Source organism: Oryctolagus cuniculus, chromosome 8 (genome assembly GCF_051225735.1).
Source record: "Oryctolagus cuniculus isolate XC-2025 breed Fujian yellow rabbit chromosome 8, ASM5122573v1, whole genome shotgun sequence".
In the NCBI taxonomy this organism is placed as follows: Eukaryota; Metazoa; Chordata; class Mammalia; order Lagomorpha; family Leporidae; genus Oryctolagus; species Oryctolagus cuniculus.
This window is the reverse complement of record NC_142874.1, coordinates 15,588,025-15,601,813: the sequence shown is the minus strand read 5'-3', so window position 1 is coordinate 15,601,813 and position 13,789 is coordinate 15,588,025. Positions and strand designations below refer to the sequence as shown.

At 39.2% G+C, this 13,789-nt stretch overlaps 1 protein-coding gene across 3 annotated transcripts in view; it reads right to left on the bottom strand.

Annotated features, from left to right (window-relative positions):
• TLL1 (tolloid like 1) overlaps window positions 1-13,789 on the bottom strand; it is a 231,823-nt gene that overhangs the window by 62,438 nt on the left and 155,596 nt on the right. For all 3 annotated transcript variants that reach the window (XR_016211612.1, XM_089301979.1, XM_089301980.1), the window contains 4 exons: window positions 12,163-12,278; window positions 4,588-4,690; window positions 2,034-2,150; window positions 742-887 (listed from right to left, as the gene is read on the bottom strand). Coding sequence is in view for 2 of the 3 variants with exons in the window: in XM_089301979.1 (XP_089158105.1) it covers window positions 742-887; window positions 2,034-2,150; window positions 4,588-4,690; window positions 12,163-12,278 (482 nt within the window). In the remaining variant the exon portion in view is untranslated. The remainder of the gene's footprint in view (window positions 1-741; window positions 888-2,033; window positions 2,151-4,587; window positions 4,691-12,162; window positions 12,279-13,789) is intronic.

The window sequence follows — 13,789 nt, the reverse complement described above, 5'->3', positions numbered from 1 at the left end:
ATGGGAGATCCGGAAGAAGCTCCTGGCTCCTGGCTTCAGTCTGGCCCATTGCGGCCATCTAGGGAGTGAAGCAGCAAATGGAAGATCTCTGTCTTCCTCCAGCTCTCCCTCTCACTGTAAGTCTGATTTTCAAATAAATGAATATATTTTATTTAAAAAAAAAAAAAAAAGAAAGATAGTGCACAGGCGTGCAGGCAGGTGTGAGCCTCTGTGGGCTCGTGGGGGTGGTGCCTGGACTGCCCAGGCCTCCAGCTTCCCTAATGAAGCTGAAAGCAGCTCAGAATCTCGATTTCTGATATAAACACTTATCTGTGTGATGGTTAAAAAAATACAAAAACTGGGTCCCCCCCCCCCAACAAAAAGACAGTCTACCTTTTAACCTCTTAGTTTAGAAGAGAAATAAAAGTTCTATCACGTAATGGACCCTCCAAGAGTCTCATGAAACAACTCCACGCATTTGTCAAAAAAAAAAAAAAAAAAAGATTGTCAGTAGTTCAAAACATTCCGATTCAAATAGAGCAGATAATGTAAACGCACTTTAATCTTCTTGGAAATGTCTACGAGGAGAGGAAAGGAAAAAATCCTGTCCCTCTTGATCTTGCATTTTATAGGCAGTCCTTGGCTTCTTCGCTGATTAAAAGGCCGATTCTCCGGTTCTTTGCTGACTTAATGAGGAGTCCCTTACATGGCACTGTCATTTATGGAGAACACGCCCAGTAGAGTTCGCCTAAAAGACTTTACCTCAAAAGCCTGAAAGGTCAGTCCCACGTGGTAGCTCTCCGACACCATTATTCGCCACACGCATTCCTTCATGGGTCTGTAGTCGTCAGGGTAATTCGGAGACTGAATCTGCCCTTCATTTTTCCGTATCTCACCTCCACAGATGGCTGAAGTAAGCAAAAAAAAAAACACAAGCAAATAAATAAACCTCGACGACGTGCCCCTCCACTTCCCTTTCCTTCTAAGGTGATGTTTAAGTTCAGTTCCTGGAGCTGAGTACATAAAATTATCAGGTTATAAAAATCAAAGTTGACTGGTTGCGCTGTTGTAAAAATTTATACGGTTAAAAAAAATGTCACTTCACTGTAAATGTCAGATAACAATCGGCCAAGGACTATTCAATTTTTAATCACTGTTATTTCATATTTTCACCAAAATGAACACTTCTTTTTTAAAACTTTTAAAATCCTTCGGGGATTTGGTAAATGAATTCCATGTGAGCTTGTGCGGTGCTTCTCTGATTTGGCTCATTCCCTCGTTTGGACCACAGGTGAACAGCTCATCAGAATGGACGTCTTCCCCAGAGCGGCACTCCCGGGGCCTCTGCAGGGAGCCATTGCCATGTGCTCAACATCTGTGGCCCCAGCCCAGCAAGCCGCTTCGCTGCTGTGTGCGTCATTCTGAAGACAAAACGCTTCCGTCGACTTAAGGCTTAAGGGAAGCAGAAATCGTCTTTGAAATCACCTAAACGCGTGTGCCGGGGTCTCCTCCACCCACAACCTGGCAAGAGAGGAGCTGTTCTGGAAGCCAGGAGGCACGATGCCAGTGTACCGTGTCAGAGAAGTGCAGAACAAAGCATCTAATAAATCCTTCCTTGAATGCTGCCTCTTGTTTAGACAAAGCACACTCCAGAAATGTGCACACAATTCCTCTCTGTTGCAGTTTCCTAGAATAGAGCCCTTCAGCAGCCCAGCGAATCAGCCCAGAGAAAAGCAAGAATGCCTTCATAACATTTTAACGTTATTGTCAAACGAAGTTTAAGAACTCTTGTGTCATGTGTATTCTTTCACATACCCCTAAGCACATTTAGAAGTTACTGTGACATTGATAATGGGTCACAATGAGTTGTTCTCGCACTTTAAATTTATGGAGTATTTTTATTCAAATCATCCTTGTGAATATTATGAAACAGGTTCAGAGAATTTAGTAATTTAGAAGCATGACTTAAATATCATTCTAATGAAGCCGAAAGAGCAGACACTTCTGTTGTGAGATCTAAGATGGACAGATCTCTGCGATCCAGTGGGACTTGCCTTCATAGACAGCGGCAAAGCCTTTTCCTACCCAATTACTGCTGCTACGAAACTCGATCCACATCCTGCTGTCTGTAGAGGCGAGAACTTCTGGCACTTTGTCCCCACAGAATCTACCTAAAAGAAGCAAAGGAATAAAGAGAGATTCCTAAATATGACTCAGTATGATCATGGATTTTCATGATAATTGCAAAGTCTATACAAGGAAGCTCCGAAAGTTCATAAACAACAGAATTAAAAGATGTGTACTTTGGAATTATCACATTGACCGACTCATGTCTGTACCACTGGCATACAGAATTAAGACAGGCTGTTCAGAAAACACAGTTGTAAGAGGCCACGTGGGGTACGGAGGTAGGGAATTTACTCGATGGACAACAGAAACAGGTGCACATCACCCCAAGACGCTGGGTCGAATTCTTCATCAGCTCCTTAGCATGGGATGACTTGGCCAAGGCTGTGTTCTCACCTTGAAGTGGAGTTCCTTGTCCAGACACGTTTAAAGATCGCTCCTCTAGAAACCCCTGGGCTACCTCCCGTGTCTAATAGCAATGCTCACCTTCCATCCTACCCACGGAGCCATCATCTCTAGCCATGTGGGCAGAGAGGCAGAACTCTCAGCTGTAAGTTACAATCTTTTCTAACTGTGTAGTCACAGATAAGTTGAACAGAAAACACACATATAAGACCTATCATTTCTCTCACTCTTCCCTCCACATTTGTATTACTTACATTATGTCTGTCACTGTGCTCTAGGCTTCCACATGATGACAAAATGGTTAAATGTGACAATTTATATGAAATAATTCTATACACATATTAATTGTTATCCATATTCTTTGTTCTGGAAAAATGCCATACGTAGTTTTAACATACGAGAAATGCTGGCTGACTTGAACAAAGCAAACCTCACTAATAGCTAGTGAAAAAACACATCATAAATTGCACAGTCCATCCGAGGCAGGCAGCACCAAGCAGTACTTCTTAGAGTGTGCGTGCGAATGGCTGGGAAACTGACAAAGTTCAGTCTGCTTCAGAGGTACGCAGTGGGACCCGAGTTTCCACAATCCTAATGCCTTTCCGGATGATTCTGAGCCAGCAGTCCAAGGAATACACCCCTCAGAGCAAGGCCCAGGAAGAAAAGGTGGGGAAGGACTTGCCCATGAAAACAAACACACTGAGCCAGTCCGGTGGACCACTCTACGCTGAACCCTGTCATAAAGACGCTCCTCTAAACAAGTGCTTTCTCACATTTTACATTTGGGTCTGATTTTCCAATATGAGCTCAATGAAATGTTTTCTTCTGAAGGCACATCCCTATGTAACAAACTGCTTCACCCAGGCTGCAAAATTAAATGTAAAGATAACGCTTCCCTCAATGCAACTTAGCCGCATTTGTTCAAGCCTTCCTCTTCCCTTATTTTTAAACATTTCCTCTTGGACTTACTCAGGTTGCTGTCACTTTTAATGTAAGAGTGTCCACTCAGCAGGTTTTAGAAAAAGATCTGCATAGCACACAACTCAACTGAGCACAGCTGCTTCTAAAAATAAAGGAGAAGTCACAATGCCTAGAAACGAGATCCGGATAGAGAAGACACTTGTGTGCTCATACGGCTCTCACCTTTAAGTAATACAGAGGCAACAGAAGCCGACGCATGCAAGTTAACAGTGCGGTCTGTGGTTAAACGTGGGTGGCAGACTTTGGTGAGCACCAAATCTGAGCTACGGTTTATGAGGCAGACTATAAATGCCTCTTTTCAGCCACAGAAAAGCTGTCTGAGAAGTTTCAGGAACACGGAATCTGCTTGTTTTGGGAAACCACCTGCCCTACATGTACCTGACAGCTCACTGGATTACATGAACAAAACACACACAAACAGCCCATACACAAGGAATGTGTCCATTTCTTCATCAAAACTGCGTTCAATTTTATTTATTTATCGAGAGGTGGAGAGACAGAGAGAAGATAAATAGACAGATAGAGACAGGCAGACCAAGAGAGCTCTCCAAAGGCTGGCAACAGCCCGGGCTAGGCTATGCCAAAGCCACAGGCCCAGAACTCAATCCAGATCTCTCTATGCCTGGTAGGGACCCACCTATTTGAACAATCACCTGCTGCCTCCCAGGGTGCACCTCGCAGGAGGCTAGAATTGAACATGGTGCCAGGACTCACCCAGCCCACATTGATGTGGTATGTGGGCATCCCTTTAGGCATCTTAATTGCTAGGCCAACCACCAGCCCCAAGCTATGAATCTTAAATTTAAAATGCAAAGACATTGTTCAAGCTAGCCACAGTCGTTACAATTCACGGGAAAGCCATTGTCAATCATGTTCAGAAGCAAATCTGGTTGACTGATTAACTTTAAAAATTGATGAATTTAATTAGTGATTTGTTTCTGAATATTTTGTGTATGGTTGAAAAAAGTATACTGAAACTAAAGATAATACTGATGGCACATATTTTTATCTCTACGGCAACTCTGGGAAGAATCAGCTTTCTTTAGACAGGTCAGATAGCATGCACAACAATGCAGCAGGCAAACAGTGTCTTACCAAGGAGGGGTGACTTCCTCCAGTACCCATCTCTCACTTCAATGTAGTCATACCAGCACAGACTGCTCTTGTATAAGTCCATCGTGGTGAAATTTAAAACAATCTGCAAAACAGAGGGGAAAACACACAGAGTAAAAATGATTGTAATTCATTCTACACGACGATGTGATTTTTGGAAGTGAGGAGCCCAGGTCTACGGTGAAAGTGTGTTCCAGGCTAATTCCTTCTCTTTTCTTTATTAGCATCGCCCTAACATCTTTTCTTCACACACACACCTGGAAAACATGTTGTCACATTCTCATTTGTAGTTGACAATGTCAGTAGAAGCACAGTGTTAATAACTGAATAAACCAATATTTTAGAAATTAACCCAATTTGTGTAAAAAATGTGAACAATTCTAAAATAGACAGAACTCTTTAGTCAAATAGTTTATTTTGAATTTTCCCAGGATAAACATGCCTAAACCAAGAATTCTGATTTTTCCACGAAGGTCTTCTTTTTAATAATTTATTTCAAAGATGACCAGTCAGACATCTATAATTATGTTAAAAATAACCACTGTGTGCCATTTCCCAGAACATAATATCATTGTGTATGTAGAAATGTTTTAAATACAGCCTAGGATTCATATTTATTCATCTAACTATAATCAAAGGCAGATGTCACTGTGCTTCTGTAGCTCCAAGAACATGGATTCAAAGACCTTCCAAGTTCAAAGCTATTGTACATGACCTTTTATTCTGTGCTTTGTTAGTATGATGCTGCAATTCTAGGAAAGACAATCTTACAACCTGATAAAAAGACTTCACTTTCAAATAATTACTTTTCAGTTTTACTTGATTATACCAGAAGGAGGATCCAAGTTACACAAAGGATGCACTTACTGATGATTTGGAAAATATTTGCTCTAACTCTATTCTACTTTTCATATATATAATTTTTTATTTACATAAGGTGAACAAATTTCATGTATTTCATATACACAGATTTAGGAGCATAGTGATACGTCCCACTCTACCCTCCTGCCCACGCTCCCACCCTTCCTCCTGCATTTCTATGCTTCCTTTTAATTTTTACAATGATATACTTTCAGTTTATTTTATAATCATAAGTTTATGACTCCTACTCTTTACTCTAGAAACTGAAATGGACTTTGGCTAAAAGCAACAAATTATGGGTATTTGAAATGCTTCCATTACAAAAAATAGTTCATACAATATTAAAAGACACTTTGCAACAGATGAAAAAGCTGAATATGAGGTAATTCTCAAGGATTTAAGAGTGTAGGGATGATATCACTGAATCGATCTTGAAATCCTTTTCTAGAAGAATCTACCAATTCTGGGTCAAAAAACATGCTTCTCCCCTTTGTTAAACACAAAATTTAACATAAAGCTAAGTATTAATAATGGCAAATCAACCTTGGACTAGTTTACTCCTTCGCAGAATGAAGAAATAATGTCACCACAAATATGAAAAGTGTTCAAAAACTTCATGGAAATGGAAGTAAAATATATTTTGGAAGAAAAATTGTTGAAATGTATGCATATGAGGAGCTCAAAAAGTTTAATCATGCTAATTGTATATTTTTTAGAAACTGCATGAATTTCAAAAAATTGCATGAAAATAAGTGTCTTCTAATTCCTATTTCCACAAAATTTTTGTATTTCTAATGGCATCTTATGTCTGGTACCACAGTGATCACCAGTAAAACTGTATATCAACATTGGTTTCAAATCACATTAACATGTATCTTTTTTTTATTACCCACACGGAAATTTGCCAAGGACAAGAAAATAAAGATATGCTGTTTATTTTTTAAAGGTAAATCAATAGGTTATGGCATAAATTGGTTTTGTTCAATAGAATTATTCATCTATTTTTGTCTTTCTTATATATGTTTTTCCTTTTTTTCTTTCTTTGTCTTTCCCTTCATCCAATTTTATTATTCCAAATATTTTCAATAATTTCTCAAATACCTGAGCAAAGTACATATCATTCTTTTCTTTCTTAGCCAGTAATCCTCAAAGTTTGATTATCAAAATGTATTAGATCACTATTAGATTTCAGATTCTTCCCATGAAGTTTCCAGACATTTTCTCCACTTGTAAATACCGAGGTAACATTACATTATCCTTCAGCTGTAGCTGGGAAATCATTTCTGTTTTTCTCCTCTTAACTTGGTGTTTACTTTACATCTGTACAAATGGGGAATACTGCCTGTTATCGAGTTTCATTCTGCATTTTCCCCCATAGTACCCACCAAGGATTCAGTTCATGTGCCTGCTTAAGAATTCCTTCTTACAACACAGACAGCAAAGCTAGCATACAGACACCAAAGCTCACTCAGTGGCTTTCCTCTCGCATTTGAAAGGAAGCTTTCCAATGATGAGCAAATATTTTCAATTTCCTCCTGGATGTGGAAAAAAGTCAGCTACATTGGAAACATGTAAATCATCAAATTTCACCAAAAACTGAGAATAATCTGGTTCTACTGCTAACAGTTAATATTTGAACTTTCAGAACACACACACACACTCATAAACACATACACATTTGGAAGTTTCCTATCTTGTTTTTGATCTTCTAGTTTAAATGCCAACTGCCATGGAGGAACAAAGTTGACCTTATATTAACATAAAATATAGAGTCCTAGAAGCAGAAAATGTAATAAAGATAGGTTTCTAAAATCCAATCCTTAGAACTCTGACAACAGAAGCAAAATGCTGGCTTTTGACTAAGGTTGCTAACAGAATCATACTTCAGTTACAAATCAAAAGCTCTTGGAAAATATTTGGTGGCTTCATATTATGCTACTTTGTATAGATACATTGCATCTTTTCCCAAAAAATAACAATATGAAATTATAGATCACAATTATGTAAATATTTTATTTCTGATGGCAAATGTAAGTATCAATTTCAAATCAATCATAGTTTCTTTAGAACCTATGATTGAGGGAGTTTCTAGAAACATGCACATTCAGTTCTTGGTTAGGAGTCTTGGTTGCAAAGTTAAGTTGATGCAACTGATGTCATTTGCTTACTAAAAACTTATCTTCCAAGCCAGCTCTCTGCTGTGGCCAGGGAGTGCAGTGGAGGATGGCCCAAGTGCTTGGGCCCTGCACCCCATGGGAGACCAGGAGAAGTACCTGGCTTCTGCCATCGGATCAGCGCGGTGCGCCGGCCGCAGTGCTCCGGCTGGGGCGGCCATTGGAGGGTGAACCAACGGCAAAAGGAAGACCTTTCTCTCTGTCTCTCTCTCTCTCTCACTGTCCACTCTGCCTGTCAAAAAATTTAAAAAAAAAAAAAAACTTAGTCTTAGATTGCTACAGAGTAAAAAATCATGGAGAAAGACAGATCAAAAGTTCAAGGGACTGGCTATCTGCAAGTCTCCAGGGAAAGACAGAATCAATGAACTTTAGTTGGCACAATTAAGATATTGACTTCCTAAACAGATTCCATTGGCAATATAAAAAGGCTAATTAGAAAAATTTACACCTTTTAGTGCTTAGGATAAGGACTATACAAACCTTGCCAATCAGACCGATATTATTAAATGGCTTTTCAGAGAGAGATTAGAACAAAAGGGGCAAGATAAAATAGCTTACTGGACTCCAGCCAGAAGCAGCTTGGACAAGTCAAATGAACTCCCTAGAGTGAATACAGTTTTCTCTTTCAGAAATAAGGCTCAAAGGGAGCAGATCAGGGATCAATAAACCATAGCCTGTTGGCCAAATTCTGCCTGCATCCTGTTTTTTTAAAAAAATAAATTGTATTGGAGTCATTCCCTTACCACACAGTCTATGAATATTTTTCTACTACACTGTTAGAAATAAATATTTGCAATAAAGACATTACATTCTAAAAAGGCAAAATTTACAATATGTAGTTTGCAGAGAAAGAAAAGTATGTGAATCCCTGATATAACTAATTGTGAAGGATTTGTTCAGCTCTGGAACTGTAAAATTTTAAAGGAAAAAGAAATCACATCTTTTCCTATAACCAGAGATTGTTCTTCAAGTTCTAGCTTCCTAGTTCACTGGCTTGTTTTAACTTTCTGGGGTCAAATGAATCTTCTTATTGCTAGCTGGCAGCCACCATATCAGACTTATCTTAGCAAAATTAAGTAATAATATTTAATTGAGTGATGTGCAGCAAAACACTCATGGATTATCAAAGAAGTGCTAAGAAGCTCATGTATTAATATTTTCACATAAACATCAGTCATCGTCACAACATAAGCCATGAAATAATATAAAAAGGAAATAAAAGTGTTTCTCTGGAGTTGGGCATTTAGCCCAGCAGTTAAAATGCCTCTTGGGATGTCCACATTCCATATTGGAGTGCTTGGGGTCAAGTCCTGGCTCCACTCCCCATTCCAGCACACCCTGGGATGCAGCAGATGATGGTTCAAGTCCTTGGGTCCCCACCACCTATGTGCGAGACCTAGACCGAGTTCCCAGTTTCAAGCTTTAGCCTGGCCTATCCCTGGCTGTTACGGGCATCTGGGGAAGTGAACCAGTGGTTGGGAGATCTCTCTGCCTCACAAATAAATTAAATACATACATTTTAAAAATAGGTTTTCAAGTCCCTTCCTTACAACAGATTAAGAGTGTGTTCTGTTTGGGATTAATTACAAGACAGATGGAAAATGGAAGTTAGACTATGCTATTAAAATAATCTTTCTGTTCAAACCAAAATACAATATTTGTACTTCGAAATTTTGATCTGTCATGCCTACTTTTCGTTGGAAGATTTTTTTAAACTTTCCTCTCCTTAATCCCCACTCAATCCCATTTCTTGTTAACTGCCAGTTTCTACAGAGAGAAGATAGTCTACAATATCCCTAAAAATGATCCCTGCTCATTTTGTACTGCCAGTGCTGTCCTTATATCTCTGGATACCCTTCCCAACTCACGCTACACTCTATGGCCACGTGAGTCTCAACAAAGCCTGCGTATCAACGGGGAGAGTCATGCACCACCTTTGCTGCCTCATTTTTCACTGTCTCAAATACCTCACTTACGTAAACCTTCTCTCTTGCTATTGCGCCCTGAAAAACTCCTCAAATTCATCCCCTATTCCTATACACAAGGTGTCCATAATTCAACTGAATTCCACTTTTTCTCGCCCTGTTCCTTGAAAATGTTTACATTTCTGCAAGTCTGTATAGAATGCAACCCTCTCTTCAGTAATGCCGGAGTTTCAGCAAGATCTGAGCTTCTTAAAATTCATGCCAAGCTGTGTCTTGCTTCCTTCACTCATATTTCAGAGTTAGACAAGTACATTACTGAGCTATAACTTTGTAAGGTTCTTGAGAGCAAGAATTTATCCCATGCATCAGAAGACACATCTATTTTAGCAGAATCCATAATTTATGTATTTAGTATTTGCTAAATGTAAGCAGTGCTGTTGGCAATATAAACACTATATTGTGAATTGACACTGTGTATGTAAAACATAGATGAGTGATTAAAAAGAAATATTTGCCAAAGATAAGTAGTCAAATGACAACATTTAAGCAGAATGTACAGGAAAGGAATTACATTAACTCCATTCCAAATGCAAGTGATATGCCCTTGCACAAAGGCTAATCAATTCTAAGAGATGGGAGAATCAATGCTGTGTGCTTTTGTCAGCTTAAAACAGCTGCATTCTTAGTGGCACATGCTTGATCATCACCAGCATGAATAGCCTTGGATAGAACAGGAATCACTTTCTACCTCGGGAGGCTCAATCCCAGGGAGACTGGAAACTTGGTGTTCTGACTTTGGCAAAATGGGCATTAACAACAAATTTGCCATTTTAGCCATTTTCAGTGCACAATTCTGTGAAATTAACTAAATCCACATTGTTGCAAAACAACATTTTTTTAAAAAAAAGCATTTTCTTCTCCTGCACAAAATAATATGTGGATAACACAAAAAAGAAAAAGAAAAAGAAAGAAGAAATAAAACCTACTTGTGATCCCAACAAGTAGTCCATGTGGTAGTGTGTGTGTGTGTGTGTGTGTATTTAATTCTACAATTTTGCCTCCAATGCATGTAATTTTTTTTCTTACTTTTCCCAATGCATGTAATTTAAAAACTAGACTATTTCATGCCTATAACTTTTAATCTGCTTTAAAATTTGTATATTATATTGTAAACATTTTCTCTAGTAATTATTTTCATTTTCAAAATTTCTTTTGTTTAGAATTTTCAGCACTATAAATAACTATATTTACACAAACTCAGATAATTGCTCTAGGATACATTTCTTGGTAAAATACAGTTTTGTTTTGTTTTTTTTTTAATGTGATACAGATAACCGAATGCCTGTCAACTTCTACTTCCAGGATCTGTGGACCTCAGGGTCAGCTGCTAATCCCATTCTATTCCATCTTTACCTATGTTAAGCTACTGTTTGTGACTGCAGCATCCCATATCAGAGAACCGGTTTCAGCCCCCACCTACTCCTCTTCCAACCCAGATCCCTGCTAATGCACCTGGGAAAGCAGTGGAAGATGGCCCAAGGATTTGGGACCCTACATTTCATGTGGGAGATTGATGGAGTTCCAGTCTGCTGGCTTCCATGGTGCCCTGCACTGGCTATTACTGCCAATTGGGGGAGTTAATCAGTAGACAGAAAATTCTCTCTCTCTCTCTCTCTCTCTCTCTCTCTCTCCCCCCCCCCCCACCTCCCGGACCCCCCTCCCCTGCCCCTACTCTCCCTCTGCCTCTCAAACAGTAAGTAAATAATAACTTGGCATCTTTTAGGACAGTAGGAACATTCAAGATGTCTTTTCATCTCTTCCTAAGAGCTTAAGAATACATTGTAGAAATTTCCTCCTTTCATCTGAAGTTTATACGTTATGGGCATAGTTTCGAAAAGATTCATTTATAGCCATTTTGGTGCCTAAAGTATCTATTAAGGGGCTTCAAAAAAGTTCCTGGAAAGTGGAATTAGATGAGAATGCATGTTTTCCATGAATTTAAGGCAATTATTTAATTGAGAGGTAAGATAGAGTGTGTGCTCCAATCAGCTGGTTCACTTCCCCAGATACCCAAACCAATGACTGCGGGTGGGCCAGGGCTGAAGCCAGGAGTCGAGAACTCGGCCAGGTCCCCACCAGGGACCCAAGCACTTGAACAGTCACTGCTGCCTCCCAGGGTCTGCACTGGCAGAAAGCTGGAGTCAGGAGCGGACGCTGGGGAGTGAACCCAGGCACGCTGAGGTGGGATACATGGGTCTAAACCAGCATCTTAACTACCAGGTTACACATACACCCCTTCCAGAAATTCTTTGTTTTCTTTTTCAGTTTATTTACCTATCTGTTTGCTTGAGAGAGAAAAAGAAAGAGAGACAGACACAGAGACAGAGACACAGCCCAGAGTCGGATCTCTTCTGGGTCTTCCACATGGTGCCAGGCACCGAACAATGAAAATGAAGATATTATCATACTACAGGCTCCTATTTGAAAGGTCAAACAAGAATAAAAGAGAAAGAAAATGGCATTGGCAAGACAATGAACCTCTGAGAGACACTACACTTATATGAGACTAAAATGGAACACACAGAGGCAGAAGCTACCTTCTCCCCTGGCGTCACAGACACTCTCCAGACGCAATGCGTGTAGGAAGGGTAGCCGTTGGGGAATCCTGGGGAGGAGAGGTTGCCATTGGACTCCTGTAGGGTTTCACCACATGCTGAAAGGAAAAAAAAAGCAAGGTCACCATTCAATTTTTATGAAGCACACGGACATAATAAATAAAAAGTTGTCTGCGTGTGTGTGCACATGCCTGTTTTGTTGTTAGATGACAGTATATACAACTGCATTTTATAAAACACTTACTTTCTAAGTAAGTTATTTTTATATCTCTTTTCAGATCTTCAGTATACTTAATAGCAGCATAGGGAATAACAATAAAATAAGATTATGAGATAAATACCCTGGCATTCATAAAGTTCTCAGGGAAGCCTTTCCCACTCTTTCCCCAGGAGCAGGTGCCAACCTAGCGGACACCCATCTTCAGATTCTAGTCAGCGATACCTTCTTGATATGGTTGTGGAACCACCTGAAACATTCCCTGAATACAGCCAGTGTGAATTAAGGCTAAGCTTAACAGTGAATAGCACATCAAGATTTAAAATATAAACTCAAAAATTAATAACTAGCTAACATAGGTGGTATCAAAAAACACACAAAGTTCTTTTTACAAAATAAAAAAAAATGAAAGATAAAACCATACTGGAATATTCAAATTTTCCAAAGAGATCTAGACATTTATTTACCATCTCTGTTCTATCAATCAGACATGGAAATATGTTTTCCCCTTATTAAGCTTGTCTCACTCCACGGAGCACATCATCAGCTGCACAGGTTCAAGATCTGTGTGCGGCCATCACTGTGCTTTAGGCTTGCCTGTTGCTTCTGTGAGGCCCCGTTACCAGCCCAAACCTAGGCTGCTTGAAGTATCTGTAATCCAAGAATGTTTTCTCCATTGCAGGCCACCTTTGTCACCTTCACTCAGCAATTTGAATGGACAGTCTTTGCCCTCTGAAGCAGACTACAATCAAACCTGAGATATTACCATATTCCAGAACCACCTCCCTCTCCCCCAATCCCCAATAAATTATAAATGGTGCAGCACATCCTGTATTAAATATGGAAAGAAACATTATGACCCTCTAAGCAAAACAGAGCCATAAAGATAGTCTATTGTGACACAAATATTTATTCAGGAAAACAGACTATGTTTGCATAATAGAATACATTTAAAGTAGGAGCAAGCAATGTTTATTCTGATGAACAGGCAGATAAAAGTAAATTTAGCACAAAACGAAAAGCTCAAGGTCAAGAATCCATAATTCAGCACTGTTCTGAGTCATCTAGCACACTTGATAAATGTAACATTGCAAGAAGACTTAGAAAAATGAAAACTGATTAAGATTTTATGAATACAAACAATATGCTTCCGAGTAGGATCATTTTAGATGCTAAATAATGACTTGGAAGTTGACTGAGTTTCAATGAAAAAGACTACAATTTTCATTCTGTAATATTTTAAAGCACCAAGAAGCCACTGAAAATTCTGGTACTAGATTTGCTAAAGTGAAGCTAAAACCATGAGACAGATTGAATCCATAGATACATCCATACAACCCTGCTCTTATAAAGATAAATATTCTCTAAACAAAATATAAAACAAAATATAAT